The sequence below is a fragment of the Erithacus rubecula genome (assembly GCF_903797595.1).
Source record: "Erithacus rubecula genome assembly, chromosome: 17".
In the NCBI taxonomy this organism is placed as follows: Eukaryota; Metazoa; Chordata; class Aves; order Passeriformes; family Muscicapidae; genus Erithacus; species Erithacus rubecula.
Window position 1 is genome coordinate 15,243,964 of NC_136669.1, and position 19,610 is coordinate 15,263,573.

At 45.4% G+C, this 19,610-nt stretch overlaps 1 protein-coding gene across 3 annotated transcripts; it reads left to right on the forward strand.

Moving 5' to 3' along the window:
- The first annotated feature begins 7 nt into the window (after positions 1-7).
- Positions 8-19,489, forward strand: TELO2 (telomere maintenance 2). Of its 3 annotated transcripts, XM_079321069.1 has the most exons (20): positions 8-233; positions 638-915; positions 1,475-1,543; positions 2,691-2,838; positions 3,210-3,312; positions 4,051-4,119; positions 4,937-5,078; positions 6,288-6,424; positions 7,134-7,222; positions 8,457-8,564; positions 9,056-9,141; positions 9,376-9,473; positions 10,390-10,506; positions 11,440-11,511; positions 12,043-12,213; positions 12,907-12,998; positions 13,804-13,903; positions 14,390-14,454; positions 15,083-15,198; positions 18,158-19,489. In XM_079321069.1, exons 1-20 carry the CDS (start codon positions 229-231, stop codon positions 18,259-18,261), a joined length of 2,169 nt encoding a protein of 722 aa, XP_079177195.1. In that variant the 5' UTR covers positions 8-228; the 3' UTR covers positions 18,262-19,489. The 3 variants fall into 3 exon arrangements, with proteins under 3 accessions (XP_079177195.1, XP_079177194.1, XP_079177196.1); XM_079321068.1 differs by lacking the exon at positions 8-233 and having other exon boundaries at positions 252-915; XM_079321070.1 differs by lacking the exons at positions 8-233; positions 1,475-1,543 and having other exon boundaries at positions 252-915.
- The last annotated feature ends 121 nt before the right edge of the window (positions 19,490-19,610 follow it).

Below are 19,610 nucleotides of genomic sequence, written 5' to 3' on the forward strand. Positions count from 1 at the left end.
GGGGCCGAGGCTGGGCTGGCGGCGGCCCTGCGCGCGGTGCCCGCCGCTCTGTCGGCGGCAGGCGGCCCAGCCGCCCTCGGGGAGCGGGAGCGGGCGCTGTTCGGCGCCTTCCTGCGCAGCCTGGCCCGGGCGCCCGGCGCGGCGCGGCCCGCGGGCGTGTGGCAGCGCTGCTTCCTGGAGGGCCCTCCCGGCCTTGTCTTCTGCATCTTGCTGGAGGCCCTTGGCTCCATGGGGTCAGTGCGGCTTTACCGGGGCAGGCAGTCGGGCTGGGGGTCCCCAGGGCTGGTCTCGGCGCGCCGCGGGGATGCCCTAGCTGGGCTGGAGTGCGGAGGGGGACGGAGATGTGGGTGAGCGCGGGCAGCCCTTGCCCCGCCCTGAGCGCCTTCAGACCCCGTACGATGCTGTGCGTCCCGCAGTCACAGAGCTCTTTCAGTCGTGGTTGTTGAAGGTCCAGAATGTTTGGAGCCGAGGAAGCTGCAGATAAAAATATATTAAAATCGCTTTAATTATTTTTTTTTATTCCAGTATAGCAGAAAAGAGGCGTTTCTGTGGTGATACCACAACAGAAAAGCAGTAGCATGCAAATCTTATTTTTACCATTTAAAAGAGGAAATAACTTACAACTATTTTCACCCAGCTCTGGCCTTGACCCTATGGAGGTAGTTGAGGTCCTGGAGCAGTTCCTGCAGAAGGGCCGGGTGTCAGCGTTGCTGTGGGAGGTCTGTCATCAGCAGGCACAGACGGGCTGCCTGGAGCTGCAGGACTCCCTGCTGAACAAGATCGTGTGTTTGCCCGAGCATGTGAGCAATAAACTCCAGGGGAAAAACCCACCAGTGTTCTTCCCACAGAACTACTTTCCTCTTCTGGGTGATGCAGTTCTCCAGGTGCTAGAGAAGATCTCTGACTCTCTGCGGGGTAAGGCTGCAAGGATAACTCTACTCTAGGATTGTGTTTTCTGAGGAAGTGTTCTGTGCGTGGACCTCATGGCTGCTGCTTGAAGTACAGATGATTAATTTTACAGAGCCTCGTGTTCCTCCTTCAGGCTATCCTAAAAGCATTAATTTCCAAGAATGAGGAAGATGGCTGAGGCCTTTTGGAGTACACTGAAAGCAGCAATCCTCCAAGCAATTAAACAACATCTTCTGTTGCTAAAGCTTAGCTGTGGTCACTTGGTGTGTGCTGAAGGAATTGTTTGGGAGATATGAGTGGTACTGAATCAACCAGTCACATTGCTACGAGTGGCATTGCATTAAAGTGAGACTGAGCTGCTTTAGCCTTCTGCCTGCCACTATAACTAATACTGAATGCTGGTTTGTGCCTGAAGGCAGGTAGTGAAGGGAGGAGGAGATGATGATTGAAGAGAAAGTTAACGTGTTTTCAGAATTCAACACTCATGGAAGTCTCTGCACCTCCTCCTGAAGGTTGGAGGATGCTGGTGCCATGCTTGTTTAAGCTCGTGTGTGTTTTATCCCAGGTGGCTTGGACTGCTCCATCTCTTTTGTTTCTCATGTCCTGGGGAAGGTGTGCATTCAAGGAAGGCAAAGTGAGTGTTTTACCATGCTCGTTTGGGCAGGGGACAAATGTTTTAGTGTATTAGCATGGGAGGATAACTCTAATGATGATCAACAGAAGGAGTGGGAGAAAGTTAATTTGGAGCTGTTGTGAGTTGGGCTGCACAGGCTGCCCTCTGCTCTCTGAGGCTGCTCAGCTGTGTCTGCTAGATATTGGTGCTTTTCTCCTGGTTTATATGAATGGGACCTGTTCCCTCAAAAACTGATGGGGAGAACATCCTCATCAGGATGAGAATTTGGATAGGGAGATTCTGCCATTTGGAGTATGACTACTAAATGTCTTTTAGTGCTTTTCATGTCTGAATATTATGAATATCAGTGCATGTCTCTGCCCACATGCAGTAGCCTCTTGTGGGAGCAGCCTTTGGTCTGGGTTTGCTTAGAACTTCAAAGCCACTGAATGCAGTAGTTAACAGGGCTGAGGGCGAGGAAGAAGGGAAGATTTTCTGAGTCTTTACTGTGATGAGGAAATTGTAGCCAGTTCCATAGGCTGCCTAAGGTGGTTCTTACCAGTCAGTTCTCCAGTTCTTGCTTGAGCACGAACAAAGAAGAGCAACAGAGCTGGGAGAGGGTCTGAAGCACAAGTCTGATGAGGAACAGCTAGGGGGGCTTAGCCTGAAGAAAAGGAGGTTTGGGGGGAACTTCTCACTCCACAACTCCTTAGTAGGAGGGTGCAGCGAAGTGGGGTGTCAGGCTCTGCTCCCCTGACAAGAGGAAATAGCCTCAAACTGTGCTGGGAAGATTTAGATTTGATATTAAGGAAAACTTTTTCATGGAAAGGATGGTCAGGAATTGCAAAAAGCTGCCCAAGGTAGTGGTAGAGTCACTAAATCTATGGAGGGATTGAAAAGCCACGTGGATGTGGCATTTGGGGACACAGTTTAGTGTTGGCCTTGGCAGTGCTGGGTTATAGCTGGACTTGATGATCTTAGAGAGCTTTTCTAACCTAAATGATTCCCTGATTCTTGTTGTATTTCTACTGTAGGAGCAATTTAGAACTGAAAACTGCATGTTGTATATCTTCATGTTGTAAAGATCTTAAATTCTCGGGTCAGTCTCAAATGCTGTTGTACTGGTCCTGCCCTTCTGGGGTATTTACTGTTTTCTCTTGTGCCTCAGAGGAAATTCTGGGAGTTTTGGTTCCCCACCTGACAGACCTCACTAAGTCAGACTGCATCTGGCAGAGGATATGCTGGCGGTTGGTGGAATGTGTGCCAGATCGCTGGATGGAAGCAGTGGTCCTTGGTTTTGTGCAGAGAGCACCCGGGTAAGAACTTTGCTTTCTCCCTGATCCACAGCAAAGGCAGGAATTGTCACAAATACTTGCAGTATCAGTCCCTGAAAGATGCTGTGTTTGTGTAGGTGGTTTTTTACACTGCCGTTTTCTAAAAGACTCAAGGGATAAAGTAGTTAATTGTTGCCTCTTAAGGAGAACCTACACAATTTCTTAAGTATCTACATTATGGCATGCAGCAGAAAAACAAGTGAAAGCATTCTTTGCCATTACTGCCTCACTATATGAGTTTAGAGGTATTCTAGAGACTTGGCTGCAAATAGCTGCTCTCAGATTTTCCTATGATTAGAAGCAGCATGACAACAATAACAGGGATTCCTGATGTTTTGTTGTTGTCTTGTTAGGGCAGATGCCTTATCCAGATTGCTGGGGAGCCTGGTTATGAAGAACAAGAAGGCTGAGTTTGTGGTGACACAGAAGATGCTGCTCTTGCAGTATGGCCACACGGTGAGGACTCTGTGGGGAACAGCAGTATAGTAGTGCCAGGTTTTCCTTGGTGCCAGTGTGTTTTTAGCTGAGCTCTTACTGTTGCTGAGTGAGGCTTAACTCTTCATTCTAAAATAAGCCCTCAGTCTCCCCACATTTGTGCAGCTGTTCACTGACCAGCAGAGTGTAACAGAGGGAGTGGTGAACAGTAGCTTTGAAATCATGGGATTCATGTGCTCTCTCAGGGTTAATGGTGATTAGCAGAATTAGTGTACTCCTCTGGAACAAAGTGATTATTTGCATGGAGTTTTAGAATTCTGGGGAGCTGAAGGCATGTAGTTATTTTAGAATCTGGAAGAGGAGGTTGAGACAGCCATAATCCACCCTTGGGGATAAGAATTAGATCACAGACATGAGACAAGGACTGTTGGGAATTTTCCTGTGCACCTGTTTGTCACAGGGTGTTAGGAACTGTACTGTAGCTTGTGAGGCTGTTGTGAGAGATATTCGTTAGACTTCATGAGTTCTATGTTTGCCTGGGACTGTGCTGGTTTTGTTGGTAAAATACTGTATTGTATTTCTGTCATGATTTTCCATGTATTTCATCAGCAACTGCATATGTGTGCTTACTTGGTTTCTAAAATTTGTTTGCTTTTCATCCCTCAGAATGAGGTTTATTTGTAGTAAACAAACCATTGTCATTGCTGGATATCACAGCTTTATGTCCAGTTGAAGCAGGAGTTGTGGTTTTCCTTTCAGACAGCAGTGCTGCAGAACCTCCTTGGCTATCTGTCCCTGGACAGCCTCCGGCGCACCTTGTTGCTCAGAGTAAGGTTCACTGAGGTGTCTCATTGGGAACAGTGTGCTCTCTGTGTGTCTGGGGGTGCTTCTCTCAGACTTTGTTTGCTTTCATGAGAATGAGGGAAGCCCAGCCATATCCCAAGTGAACTGTGATAAATGAATCAAAGCTTTCTTTCTGCACTGCTGGGATTAATTTTTCATATTTAACTGGTAAATGGTCTTCCAAGTAGCAAAACTAGTGAAGCTTGGATTCTGACAGATGTCCCATGTCCTCTGTCCTTCTCAGCTTCCTCAGTCACCCTGTTTATGTGGCTGGGCACATGGTAACAAGGGATCAAGTTGGTGGGCAGTTGTCTGTTTACCAAATGGTTGATGTTTCAGAATCTCTCTCATGCACTTTTTCCTCAGTGGGGATGGAAGATATTTTGCCTCTTCAAGTCAGCAATGTGATGAAACTTCTACAAAATCTGTGTATCTGGAAATCCCTACCATTTTGCCAAATTATTATTTTTTCCACTGTTTGCATGTTCTAAAATGATCTGGAAGTACTGACAGTTATCTAAAATTGGACTAAACACAGATAAAACCTTACAATATCATACTGGTTTTTTGGTAATAATACATATCACTTTGCATATAATATTTATCAAGGAGAAGTAAACATCACTTTTAAATTTAAAAACCCATTATATTTAAGAATATCTTAAATGAAAGTACAGTTCGTGGATGGTCAAATACAGTATGTTTTGGGCCCTGAAATACAAAATTTATATTTTTTTTTTACTCTCTTTGTAGAGAGTGTAAAAATGTGCTTCAAAAATTATCTCTGAGTTCTCTGATTTAGGTGCTGCAGGAGCTATTGGAGACCTGGAGCAGCAGCAGTGCTGTGAAACACTCCCCAGCTGAGCAGCAGCTGTACATTAGCAAGGCTATCCTCATCTGCCTCTCACATCTGAAGGAGCCTGAAATTGAGAGCTGCAGACAAGGTGAGGCTATGTGAGAAGCAGGGCTTAGATTTGTTTAGCAAAGTGTCTTACTATGAGTAGAAAAATATCTTGTTTTGACCTGTGGATATGCAGAATTGTCCCACTTTCACCTTGGCAAGTGGGGTAACCTGCTGGAATCCTCTTTAGCATTTATATGATAGAATTCCAAGGTTCTTATGTGAGCAGTGGTTTAAAAACCCTGAAGTTTTGTCACAGGAAAGCAAGGACTGACTCTGGGACTTGGGAGAGGAATTTGTAATGGGATTTGTAATTTGTAGGTTTAACCTTGGAGCATGGGTGCAGCTTCAGAGAGGCAGGGGAGGGATCTAGGGGTAAAAAACTGTTAGCTGACAGTCTGACAGTCCATGGGCATTCCTCAGCGTGAAGTGAGCAGGTTAGTCACTGTCATGGACCTCCAGTTCTGTGCTCACAGAGTGCATAGCACACAGGGGTCCTGGTCTAACATCTCTGTTTCAGTTGCATTAAAAAAAAAAAAAAAAAAAAAAAATACAATGTCTACAATTAATTCTGTGTGTGTGTGTGTGTGTGTGTGTGTTACTTATGGTGATATGAAGGTTCACTTCAAGACTTGCTCATCTGTTTCATTCTAGAATTAATTGTGCTTTAAGTGAATAAGTTACCTTAAGTTACCAGTTCTGTAGTTCTATAATCAGGTTTTTGTATGGCAGCTGTTGAAAAGATAAGCTTTCTGAGATGAAGGAGGTCCATCAAACAGCACTAAGCCTGCCTGGTGAAGCTGGTAACCAGTATTCCCTGAAGGCTGAGAAATGTTTCTGTTATCTGCCTGTTTGAACATATCCAAAGTTAGGCAAATACCTGTATCTGTGTGATGGTTGTACTGGTCAGAACTTGTAATGTCCTCAAAACATGACGCACTCCAAAACCAAACCAAGGATTGATTTGCCATCCTTTTTTGTTTCAGTGAAAACCAAAATATTGCAAATTTAAAATATATTGTAACATGTTGTTGACTTTGTACCCTGTGGAGGAGTGTGAGTTTGCTGTGCTGGTTCTGAAGGGCATCACTGATACTGCAGGGAGGGAAGCCACAGTTGAAGGACCCTTTCTATCCATTACTGGGTGGTGAATGGGTAAAGCTGCCCTCAGGGAAACATATAAAGATGGTGTTTGTTTCTGCCACTGTTTCAGAATTTCGATCATGCACCATTTGCTTGTTGTTTGTTTCAGAGCTTCTGACAAGCATGATGGAGGGTGTGAAATGCCATTTGGACAGCAGTCTGCCACAGCTAAGGCGTCTGGGCATGGTGGTGGCAGAGGCCATCAGCTTGAAAATAAACACTGAGGGGCCTGTCCTGAAGTTTGAGGTGAAGGTTTCAGTGAAATTTATGACTGGTGTGCTGGGCTTAGAGGAAGTAAAAGCTTTAAACCAGATGATCTAGGGCATTATAGTACCTTTTAATCTGGAAATAAGGAAAGGCAGTCCCATCTTCAAAAAGAGAGAATGTTTACAAAAAAGAAGTTGTATTGTAATGGTCAGGTGGCTAAGAGTTACCTCAGGAGTCCAGTCTGCTGGCAGAGGTTGGGATAAACTTGGTAATTAAAGTTTATCTTACTGCATGAGGGAATCAGAATCTGATTTGTAGGAGTTGAGAGTGAACTTCAAACTTAAAGCATTTGGTCCCTTGCATGGTGGAAAGACCTGTTCTGAGCTGGAATTTTCAAGACTGACACAGACATATTTGCTCTGCTCCTTCCAATAGAATTTATGTGATTTATCTGATTAAATCACATTAATTCTTTAAAAGCCTGCCACATTCCTCCTGTCACATTACCATTTATTAAGCATTTGAAAGATGGAAATGACTTTCAGACAAGGTGTCATCAGGTACTACTCTTAAATACAAGGACAAAGATTACAGCTGCCACTGCTGTCAGTACGGGGATTGAAACAGGATTAGTGAGGGTTCATCTGCTCATGGTTTAGTCCATGTACAGTAGAAGGGTGAAATGTTGAATGCTGGGCATATTTGCAGTAAGTAATTCAGTTCAGCAACAGTTATTCTGTATGTCTAGTATGAAGATGATGATGAAACAAAAGAATTGAAGTCACTTCTGGAGCAGACTCCATCATTCTGTGTTGTCCCCAGCCTTCCAGTTGATGAGTAAGTTATTGATACTATACATGCCATCTTCTTGCCCTTCTCCGTGCCTTTTTTTCCATTACACACAAGACCTATGTTCAGTATTCAAGATGTTTTGTGTATTCTTAAACACCATAATGCATCACCTTCTTACAATGTGATTTAATTACATTTGTAATTCAATTGGTAGTGTATATTAAAATTGCCTGTTGATAGCTGCATGTGGTGAAACTGTGATATAGGGGTCTTGTGTTCCCTTGTGTAGAATCACATGGGCATTTCTCTTTGCTTCTTGGAAATCTGGTGTTTGTGCTGTATGCCCCCAGCCCATTCACCTGTGACAAAAATCTGCTGTGTCTGTCACTCTAAAGTCTGGCTCTTCAGTGCTCCTAACATCCAGAGCTGAGGCTCTTTGAAGCATTGTTTGATCAGCAGAGGAGTGAAGCACTTTGTTATTGACAGATGAAGCTGTCTAGCATTCCAGGGAAGTACAAAAGATTTATTACTCCCATTTTAGGGGAATGATCAGTGTAGACAGCTGTTAGAAACACCTTTTGAGAATCAGAGAGATGAAAGGACAATGCCAAAGTCCACAGAAATAGGTAGAGACAGAAAAAATATTCTCAATGATTGTATTCATCCTATGCAAGACCTTACAATGGTTTAAAATGGTTTTTTCCCATTTCAAAGAGTCATGGGATGGTTTGGGTTGGAAGAGACCTTAAAGTCCATTCCAATCCCCACACTGCCATGGGCAGGGACACCTTCTATTAAGACCAGAGTGCTCCAAGCTTTGTCCAACCTAGCCTTGAACTTCCAGGGATGGAGCTGCCACAGCTTCTCTGGGCACCCTTGTGCCAGGGCCTCACCACCATCACAGGGAAGAATTCCTTCCTAATATCCAATCTAAACCTACTCCCAGTTCAGTTTCATTCACAGTTTCAAATCTATGTGGTCTGGTTATTGGAGTCTTTCCTTAGCAGGGCCAGATGTTGTGCAGGGGAGCACAGCAAATTAACCTGTTTAATTTTTTTTATCCATTGCTCTTCTGTTAAAAGATTGTGGATCTTTTCTTCCGTTATTCCATTTTACTTCCCAGTACTTTGTTCTTTGTTTCAGCAAAGCTGAATGCGAAACTGCAGCAGGAATGATTATCTGCTGTTCTATTTAGGCAGCAAGGATTGGTAGGGTGGGTAGCTTCTTCCTTGTAAGAACTATTACTATATGCATTTTAAAACTTCTTGTTCCCCAACAGGAGTGAGAAAGCAGGTGCTGCACTGCCACTGGTACTGGAGAGTGATGAGAAATCCCATAGAGCGGCCCCTGTGATGCCAGATGAGGAGTCGGATACTGAGCTTGACAGGTACAGGGCAAGAAACAGGGAAGAAATGGAAAATAAATGGCAGATGTGGGGAAAAAGCATCTACCTGTACCTGCATTTCTTGGCAATTGTTCTGATTTCTGACCCTGTTCAGCTGAGTGGTTTGCAGCAGAGCAGGGCTTTTCGTAGAAAATTACACTAGGCAATAACTTAGGCAGTGCTTGTGTTGTGTGCAGCCACTGTATTTGTTCTTTTGGACTTAGATATATATTTCCTGGAAACTGTGAATGTATTTACCCATTTTAACCATGGATCTGCTTGATTCTGTCACTATATAAAGAAATATACATATATATATATATGGGGTTTTATGTCAAGGATCCCTCTCAGGCTAGGCTTCAGCAGTGCTGCTGAGTGATACAGGAGTGATGAGGTGATAACAGTATATGCGCTGATTCTTTTTGTGTGGCTGTCTGGGAAAGCAAGAACATCTGCACCCCATAAACTAACCCTTGCCTTTATTTCTTCTACAGTGATGATGACCTCATCCCTTATGACATGTCTGAGGATAAAGAGCTAAAAATTAAGGCTCCCATGTATATCCGAGACTGTATTGAGGGTAGGAGATTTTGGGCTGAGTCTTTATCTGTTTCTCACTGAGCTTGGGAGAGTGAACTCTTTTGTAGGTTTATGTTTTCTGATCTAATTGAAGAAGCTCATTTTAGTTTAGTTCCTAATGCTGGTCATGCTGAGTGTCTATACCAAGACAGCTTGGTATATGATTGGCAGAAAGTTGTTATATAGCTGAACACAGCCATTCTGTTAATATCTTTTGTTTGTCCTTGGATTTCAGTTCTGACTGGATCAAGACCTGAAGATGTGGACAAATGGGAAGCTACAGTCAAGGCCCTTGAGGGCTTGGTACGGAAGAATCCAGCAGCAACAAGAGAGGTGGAATATTATGATCTGGGTTACTAGAGGGCTGTATTGCCAGAGGGGCTATCCCTTTGCTGTCATAAGGAGACTAAATATACCAGTGGAGCAGAAGGCCAGGCTAATATGTAGCTGGCTTAAAGGTATACGTTCACAAGCTTTCAACTTGGAAGTAGAAGGAAATAATTGCCTTGAAGGTGAGGCTATAAAGTACAGGGGAACAGAGAAGCAGCAGAAGTCCTGGCAACACCCTGCCATCTCACAGCTCCAGTGCTCAAAATGGAACATCCTACAAGTAGTGCTTGCCAGTGTGAGGAAGCTCCAGGCTTTGTGCTGGGCAGGAAAACACTAGAAGTGCAGATTACAGAGCAGCCATTTTGGCTTTTGAATTGAAATTCAATTTAATTGGTATTCCCCAATGAAAATGGAGACAAAATCAAATGTATGTTCCCTGTTTGCTTGCACAAGCTAAATGTGTTGTGGAGGGAGTGGTAGTATTGTACTGGAAGATGAAAAGCTCAGGGGAGAAGAAGGTGGGACAAGGTCACTGTGCAGAGTGCTTGCCACTACCTGCTAGTGAGCATTTGAAAGTATCAGAGACACCAGCTGAGAAAGAGACGAGCTCTGCTACTGTACCCTTTAACCTATCGGTTACAGTGACAATTCATTCTATGTCATGATGCTACACTTCTTCAAAAAGCCCAGGTGAAACGTGGACAGAGAATTGGTAGATGGAGGATCTGTTTAGGGTTTTGAGAAATAAGTCTGATGCCATTTGGCTTAATGTGTTTTCTCTCCCTTCTAAGCATTGGATATGTTCCCTAAACAGAATACCTCCTTGTCTTTGTTTAAACATTAGAAGTGGTCCATAATTTCTATGAAGAGAAAACCTAAACACTATCAGGGTTTTGATTCCTTTTTTTTGTATTTTAAGGTTAGTGTAGAGCTGGCAAAAATATTATTGCATCTGGAGGAGAAGACCTGCATTGAAGGCTTTGTGGAACTCCGTCAAAAAGCTCAAGTAGCTGTTTTAACTACAGACCCAATACCTGTGAGTTCTTCCTACTATTTTCCTTTTTCCTATCACAGGCAAAAATTGAAGCAGCTGTAGTCTCTTTCTCATTTGATAAGAGGGAGCTGTCAGAGTGGTAGAACAGGTAGTTCAGGTGTAACAACATTTATGTTCCTGAAGAATCTGCAAGGAATGACTGAAGCAATAGGAAAAGGAAAACCCTGTCAGACTGGAGAAACTGGAAGCTGTTGGTTTTCGTGTACCTGATAAGGCAGATCAGATAACGACTTGTTGTAACTAAGGGTTTCACATAGAGGAAAGCTGAGGCACAAAGAGTTTCTACAGAGAAGATCTGACTGGTGACTGTAATCAGGGAATCACAGACTGTTTTGAGTGGGAAAGGATCTTTAAAGTCCATCTCATTTCAACCCCCTGCCATGGGCAGGAACCTGCTATCCAGGTTGCTCCAAGCCCCATCCAGCCTGGCCTGGGACACTTCCAGGGATCCAGGGGCAGCCACAGCTTCTCTGGGCACTCTGTGCCAGGGTCTCCTCACCCTCACAGGGAACAATTCCTTTCTAATATCCAATCTAGATCTGTGCTCTACCACCTTTATCCTTCATGCAATCCAGGCCCCAGTAAAAAATGTCCCTCCATCTTTCCTATAATGCTCTTTAAGTACTGAAAGGCCACAGTGAGGTCTCCTAGCTGCTGTGGTAGTTGTTTGGGTACCTCTGCATAGAAGGGAGAGAAGAATGGTGCAGTCTCATCTGTTATTTAGTTCTTTTGGGAGAACCTAGAAGTGGAAATGTCTGAATTTCCCATTTACACTGCATGTTTCTTCCCTTCTCTTGGAGGCTTGCTGTTACCTAACAGGAAGCAGAACCTGTGAAATTAAATGCTTTTAGTTTTAATCGGAAGGCTGTTCCTAGCCTGGGTCTGTGTTCATTGTACCCTGATTTTTCTATATAGGTTGCAAAGTACTTGACCTCCCAGTTCTACTCTCTGAACTACAGCCTCCGTCAGCGCATGGACATCCTTGATGTGAGTGCTCTCACTTCCCACTTTCCTTCTCTCTGTTGCACCAGTGCTGAGGTGTAATGGGATTAACTTTTATGCCTCATGGGAGAAGGCATGGGAATCTCTTACATTACTATTGTGTCTGGCATTCCTGTCTTGTTTCTAACCCTCTGCACTCTATCACACAGGGATTCCTTCCCACAGAATGCAGAGCATGTGTTGGGCATTTGCCTGGGAGAAGCCACTGTTTACTTTCTCATTATCAATCTGTTTTATCTTCCCATTCTGAAAGACAGTGATGTGTCTGTGACTCCTCCCACACTTGTGTCTGAAGAAGGAGCCGCTGTTCTATTTCAGGGCTAAGTGACCAATTGCTTGGTCAGTACCTCAGAGCCAGGTGGCTGGTGGAGGTCAATTTCCTGCTGTTCTTCACTCTATAAAACTGTTGTGCCTTTCTGCCTTGTTGCTCCTGTCAGTTTGGATGCTGGTGATGCTGTTGTTGTTGTTCCCTAGGGATTACCCTTTTTTGACTGAGCTTCTCTCTGTTTTATCTAGGTTTTGGTTTTGGCAGCTCAGGAACTGTCCTGTCCCAAATTCCATGGGAAGACCAAGCATTCTGGTGCCCAAAAGCCTTGTATCCCTCTCCTTCCAGGAAGTGACAGGTCTAAGGACTGGAGAAGAATTGTTGATGAGAGGATCAAAAGCAAGACTCGGAGATTTGATATGGTGAGGCCAGAAGCAAACTAATGTCAAATCCACCAAAAAATAGGGACACTTGGAGTTGCTCTACGCTTTATCTGGAAAGAGCAAAATACCTGTGAAAGTGGACCCAGTCCAAAGGAAAGTCAGATAAATATATATTTGAAGTTATGGAGTCTGAGTATTTTGGTGCAGAGTACCAACTCCTGTAGTCCTCTCCCAACAGGGAGAGGAAGATAAAGCCAGGTAAGGAATTTCAGGTTAGAGAGATAATTGTTGTTCTGAGCTTGTATGGCCACTGCAGGGAGCTGTGACTGCACCTCACAGATCACAGGGCCTCCATCAGACTAGCTGCCTCTGGACTACACTGTCTCAGCCTTCCTATTTTCCAGAGAGATAAACTGATGCCAGTTTCCTAGTTTCCAGAATTTCCTTGTGGTTCAGCCTGGACAGTTTGCCTTCCAAAACTCCTTTATCCCTTGCATATTCTTGTTCCTTATATCTAATTGAGCAGTACTGAGTCATACTGCGTTGAAATGTTTAGATGTGGAAAAGAACCGAAGTGGGAAATCCAGTCAGGAAACTGGTAGCCCTAGGTGTACAAGCAGTGGTTGATGATGGGCTGGCTGCAAAGAATCTATAGTGTTGACAGTATCCAGTGAAGTGGAAGAGCTGGGAGTGCAATATCTTGTGCCTAGACTTTACTTTTCTCTTGGACAGGGTCAGTCTCGAGTGGAACTGGCTTCCCACCCAAACGAGTTCAATTCTGTTGCTGGGTATTTCTTTTTCCCATTGATTGAGCACTTTGACAGGTGAGTGTGAACACCTCAGGATGTGAGATGTGGGCATGGCAGCTGCCAAAGTGAACCTTTCTGCTTATCCTGCTGGCCTCAGAGCAGCAGGCTACAGCCCAGGAGCTGTGCAGGAGCCCAGTGACACCACACTGGCACTTGGGTCCTTCACAAAGCTTGGGGAGGAGAGGGTTGTAGTCTCTTGGACTTAGCCTTTGAAGTCTTGTGGGGCAGGAGTATGTAGGACCCTGCAGAAGTGAAGATGCATCAGCAGGTACACAGGCAAGTAATTCTGGCAGTACCACACCAGTTGTCTTGGCTGAGCCTTTACTGTGGGAGGTTCACACAAACCACAGAGCTCAGACTGCAATCTTGAATCAAAGTTAGCTCTGTCTCAGATTGGACCTGTCACCAGCACTGGTCTTTGAGGCCACAGTATAGGGCACATGACATAGTTTATTGTCAGTCCCTTAGGTCTTTGTGAACCTAAGGAAGGCTGAGTAATCCATTCCATGGTAACCAAGATTATTGTAATGCCAGTTGTAATGGTGTGGCAGTGGGGATAGCTTTTGCCTGTAGGTCTTTCCAAGGAAAGTCTGTTGGTAGAATGTGTGATACCTTCTGTGTGAATAGAGGATATTGCTCTGGGAGAAAGGATGAGAGCAAACAGCTCTGATCTCTGTTAACCTGGTAGTGTCTGTATAATGACTGTTGTTGCAGGATTCAGGCTTTTGGGGACAATTCCACTGCATAACCTCCTGACTGTTGCAAAGAGGCACTGATCAGCCTTCTCACTGCTACACAACTCTGTCTCTTGCACTTGCAGGCCTTTAACAACATTTGATCTTCTGGGGGAAGATCACTTAGTCCTTGGAAGACTGGTCCACACTTTAGCAATCCTGATGTACTTGGCTGTCAACACTGTGGTAAGGAAGGGCAGAGAGCAGGGGTAGCTTCCAGTCTGGGAACTTGAGGTGCCTTCTGGAACAGCCATGTGCTTCAGGGCCTGTTTCACTGAGACTGGCAGCAAGTTGGAGTTGAGTGGGCTGAGAAGTTGTGAAATAGGCTGAGAAGAAAACAGACATGGGATTTGAGCCACCCCTGCACTTTCTTTTGCTTCCTGGGGGGGGGTTTGGCACATTATTTCACTTTACTGTCAAAGTTTCCCCATCTGTAAAGTAAATTCAGTTGTTGCACAGATCTTAACAAAACCTTTGTTCAAGCTTTTGAACAACACTCCCAGGCACATGATGGAATTGTTGGGGTGTCCTGTGCAGAGCAGGAGTTGGATTCGTGACCCTTGTGGGTCCCTTCCAGCTCAGGACATGCTGTGATTTGATGAGCTGTATGTCTCAAGGCCCAGCTCTACAGGGCAGTGTGGGTGGTGATGCTGTCACAATCCTTTTTTGCAGGCAGTGACAGCAATGGGAAAGGCACTGCTGGAGTTTGTTTGGGCGCTGCGTTTCCACACAGACTCGTGAGTTACTGTAATTGTATTCTCTCATTTTTAAAGATCAGCTGTGAGCCAGCCTCCAGTCACAGTTTGTCCAAGACAAGCATCTGGCTCAAGGTGTCAGTAACTTAAGGCATTTACTTTATGCTCTCCTCCAGCTGTGTGTTTTTATGACTGAGTTTAATGCCTGCCCAACATATGAACTTTGCTGGTGTCCTCTAGTGTGGCAGTACAGCCATTACCTATGGAAAAGTTGTCAAATTTCCTGACCACCTGTCCTCGTAATAGTTTCATCTGTGTTTACTTAGGGAGCTGAGAAAACTTTAGATTCAATTCCAGCATTCAGTCTTGGAAAGGAATTAAGACAGGTAGCCAAAAGTCTGTGAACATCCAATTTCTGTTTTGCTCTCAGATGTGTCCAGGACTCTGAATTGTGCTAGATTCCTGTGCACAGCATGGCAGGGGCTCAGTATGTGGGGCATGCTGCAAGATTACACCCCTAAGCAGCATATAATATAGCAAAATATACATAGCAAATAGCAGGAATATAGCAAAAGCCATCATGCCATTGAAACTGGAGAGCCCCTGAGGTAAGTAAGAAATGCAGAGCATAAAGCTGCAGGCTCTTAACCAGTCCAGTCTGTCTCCACAGGTACGTGCGCCAGGGCCTTTTGTCCTGCATCTCCTCCCTTCTCCTCAGTGTCCCTATGGAGCGGATCCTGGCAGACATGACAGAGGAGCTGTTGGAGACTCAGTCCTGGCTGGGAGGTAAGATATGGTGGGGTACCTCAGTGCTTTTCTGGTTAGTGGTGCAGTCTTTGTGCAGCATCTCTTTAGATGTGATGGCAGCAGTGATGTCCTGGCATTGTGCACCACAGATCTGCATGATCAGCAAGTAGAGCACCATGTGTGCTGTAGAGATGCAGCACTGAGGTACCTGAGGCATAAGCCAAGGGCTGGGTATGGCATTACACACTGTGACTGTCCTCACAGGCCACCCAGAAAAATCCCCTAAGACAGTCTGTGCCTCCTGTCTCTGTCTGAGCACCCAACCACCCACCTCACGAAGCTACAGGAAGTGTTGTCACATTGCCTGTTACACCCAGACAGTGGCTTTGGCCTGCAGGAACACACAAAGCTTGTACAGCTTGTTTAGACCTTGTGCTCATGAGGAGGGTGTTGTTAGAGCTGAAAACAGGAGGAAGAGGAGCATGGCCTGGTCTCGTTTCCTATTGTCAATGGAAAGAAAAAGCTACAAAAGACAGCAAATTACTTTGAGTGCTGTACCCAGCATACAATACATCAACACAAGCTGTGTCTGTGGTTTCTGGCAGGCTGGAGCTGCACAGATCAGTGCTCAGGTACTGCAGTGAGCTGGAGGGAAAAGAACTAATGCTGAAGCCTTCACTGTGTTCTGAGGGTGACTCTTGTGATTCCCTGGTCTGGTTTCCTTCACCATTCTCACTCCTGCTGAGTTGCTTCCCACAGGGAGCAAGCAGGAAGCAACACTGACCCAGCTGGTCTCTGATCCTGGCAGTTGGGGTACTCTGTGCCCTTTGAAAGGAAGAGAGCTGCCATGTGGGGCCAAAGACTTCACTTTTCCCATGACACAGTGTGCTCTCAGGAATCTGCTTATATTTGCATTTAACACTGCTGTTACCAAGTGAATCCTTTCAGGAATGTCTTTCCAGCATGAGGGTTTGTGTAATCTGTTTTCAGTGAGTTATTTTGGGAAGGTGGAGGAGGATGACCAAGATAGTAGCATCTTCTCATGCTTGTAGGTAGTGTAAAAACCCTGTCTATTGCTTTTGCATGAAAGCTGCATGGTTATTCCTGGTGGGAATGAGAGTAGGGTAAGATAACTGTTGTGGGTATACCAGAGAAAGGAAAATTGCTGTAGGAGTCATTCAGAAGCTTTAAAGAAGTTTAGGTTTCACATATTGTCAGGTGCAATTTAAGGGCAATTTAAAGGGCTTCTAGAGCTGCTTCCTGAAATACACCAGCTTCTTGGGCTGTGCCTTTCTTCCTATTTATTGTAAGGCTGTTGGGGAAACAGTTGCACAGGGAGGTACTGGGCCCTCCCTGCTGCTCCAATAGGTCAAGTCTGGCACTAGGGACCTGCTTCTGTGACTGAATCACAGATCTGAGCTCATGCACTTGGCTGTTGCTTCATGACTCTACTAGACAAGATTTGCAAGAGGTGTCATGTATTAGCTGTGCTGTAGTTGGGAATGACAAGTTGTCCTGCATGGGAGCCTTGACTACTATCCCTTTTAGCCACTTGAGGTTTCAGCTTCAAGTATCTGTGTTTCTCCTGCCATGGCCAAAGCACAGTGAGAGCAGTGGGATAGTGGTGCTGTGCTTAGTAGAAATCCACAGATCTTTCTGTTTGTTGTTACATCAGGATCTCTGCAAACTGCTCTAGTGTGTCCTATGACTGACTGTTGGCCCTTCAACCTGTTGGTTGCAGCCCTGGCACTATCTACTTACTGGATGCTTTGGGACATATCAGCTATGGAGAGAGGCGAGAATCCACTTTGGACTTGTCCATCATTGCCCTTAATTCCCATGCTGGACTTGCTGTTGAGCAGCCTGATCCTTCCTGGGGGAGGGAGGGAATTCCTAAATGCTTCTAGGAAATCTTCCTTTGATTTCTCAGCAGCTGTCTTTGAGGGAATTCCCCATCCCTTACAAGTGCTGTGCAGCTAGGTCATGGGTAAATGTGGTTTATGACAGGACCAACAGGACACTCTGGTGCCTTGTGCCTCCTGTGCCAGGTCCATGGAACAGAAACAGCACCAGCAGCACTCTGAGCTTTTGAGCTTGTTCCAGTCTGCCTTGTAACCTCCCTTTTTGTCTTCTGCAGAGGGAGTATCAAAGCACCAGGGTGCAGCTTTCCATGCATTATAAATAGCCCTGCTCCAGTGACATGAGTCATGTGTTTGGTCTGACAGTGCCAGGCTCCCAGCACACTGCTCGTGCGTACAGGATATCCTCACATAGGCTCCCTGCTCTTCCAGGCTCCCCTGCTCAGACATCCTGCATGCATCCTGGTTCTTACTTTGCAGGTTCATTAAGGGCCCCTGGAATAACAGCTGCTGGGAACAGCCTCACGCTGCCCTTACGTGCTGTGGGAAGTGTGGAACTCGTTTATCAGAAGACTGGTCCCTCAGAGTGGAGAATATGCTGAACCTTGGGGCCTATCTCCTTTTTTCCCGATTGGAATGGTATCATGACCCCAAATTCAGGAAGGAGCACTGACTATTTTAGATTGCAAGAATGGCAGAGTAAAGGCTTTAGGCTTTGGAGAAAGTGGATTTCTAGCTGCAGACTTCATTCACACTTGTAGCTCAGCTGTACAAAGCTTTTGTGCAGCTCAAGTACAAGTACAAATTTGACAAGTACAAATTCTGTCATGGAGATTATCCCATGGGATCCAAGGTCAGGCAGTTTCTGTAGTGTTTCAGACCAGCTGACTGTTTCTCTTACAAGTGTGGGACAGTATCCCATGTGGCAGTCAGGGCTCGGCTGAACTCATGCTGCTTTATGTGATCAAGTTTATACATCTCTGCCTTCTGGCCTAATGCAGTTCCTGCAAGTGCTGGTGTCCAGCCCAGCTGTTGGTGCAAACACTGTTGTTCAGTTCTGTGATTGTCAGTAAAACAGTGAGAAGCGTTAGGGGAACTTTTTCCCATTCTCCAATTAACAGTGGCTGCTTCTTTTGCAGATGTGATGGAGAAAGACCCTGATGGGGACTGCAGAAGGCTGGCCCTACAGAACTTGCTGCTGATGGAGAACCTGAAAAAGAAACTTGAAGCTGTTCCTTCTTAGCTGAAGGGTAACAAGAAATGACCTTTACCTTGTGCTCCTGCCAGCTGGATGTGTTTGGGCACTGCTGGGGCCTCTTCAGCAGTCACCTGGCTGGAGGAGAGGAAGAAGGGGGAGGATGCTGAGCTGTAAGCCAGCGAGCCTGACTTGACATCTGGACTTTGTAGTGGAGGCCAATTGAGTGAGCTCTGAGTATCCGGTACAGCGTGTACAGATGCAGGAAGGCAGGCGAGTGCTGCCATCCTCACGCGCCCCCATCCCCCACCCTGGCTATTTATAACCTTGGCAGGTCTGAGCACTCAGCTAAAAATACAGAGAAGATCCCACAGAGCCTTCTTGTCAGAAAAACAGGAGGGCTGGGGAGGCCCACTTGCCACTATGACTGCCCCTTAGGAAGGCTCCTACGTCCCCAAGCAGCTGGAGTATGGGGGAGCAGCTGTTTGTCTGCTGCTGGAAGGAGTGCCACGGTGGAAGCAATGGCACTGCTGATGGGATGCAAGCACTGGATAGCTACACTGAAGTGCTGAAAGTGTGCCAGACTTTAAAGGCCTGAGCTAGAGCTGGGCTGTGGTTAGGAAGGAATAGGCCAGGGAATTCTTTTTGTATAATCTTAGTACAGAAATAAGTTTCTACTCGAGAATAAATAATGTTCAGATTTTGACCTTAAAATCTCCCCAACCCTTCTTCCCTAAAAGCAATTTAGAAACTTCGTATTCATCCCAAGTTTTGAAGCAAGTCACAAAACATGAGAAAGAAAAATCATTCTAAGTTTAAGGGCTGGCTGGTAAGAAACATGAGTGACCTGATACCCCTTGGCAGGGCAGGGTGACAGGCAGAGAGGTGAGCAGAACCTTGGTTGTTACGTTGAGCTTCACTTCTCTCAGTCCTGCTTGTGCCAGGGAAGAAATTGGCCTCCAAAAATCTGTCTAGTAGAGAATGGCTTGATGTAACTGGTGTTTGGAGAAGGAGCTTCAAAGTAAGAAAGAAGCTTCACTTGCTCAGCTTGAGCAGGGGTTGGACCAGGGGGCATCCAGGATCCCTTCTAACTCAGGCATTCTATGACTCTGAGATTTACCCCAGATGTCTGTAAATGGTTGCTCTACTCCACATGATCCTCTGATGTATTTAAACACAGAAGTTTTTGTTTGGGAAACTCTGCCTTCAGCCTGCCAGGAGTGGGTAGTTTGACCTTTAACCAAGCTCCAACTCAAATGGGATGGAGATTGTTTTCAGAAGATCTCACTTCTAGGGAATCACAGTTGGGCACCTTAGCAGGTCAGAGTTGTACTTGAAAGACAACTCACAGTTTCCACCTCAGTTATTCAGCTCTTCTATACTGAGGAAAAAGTGAA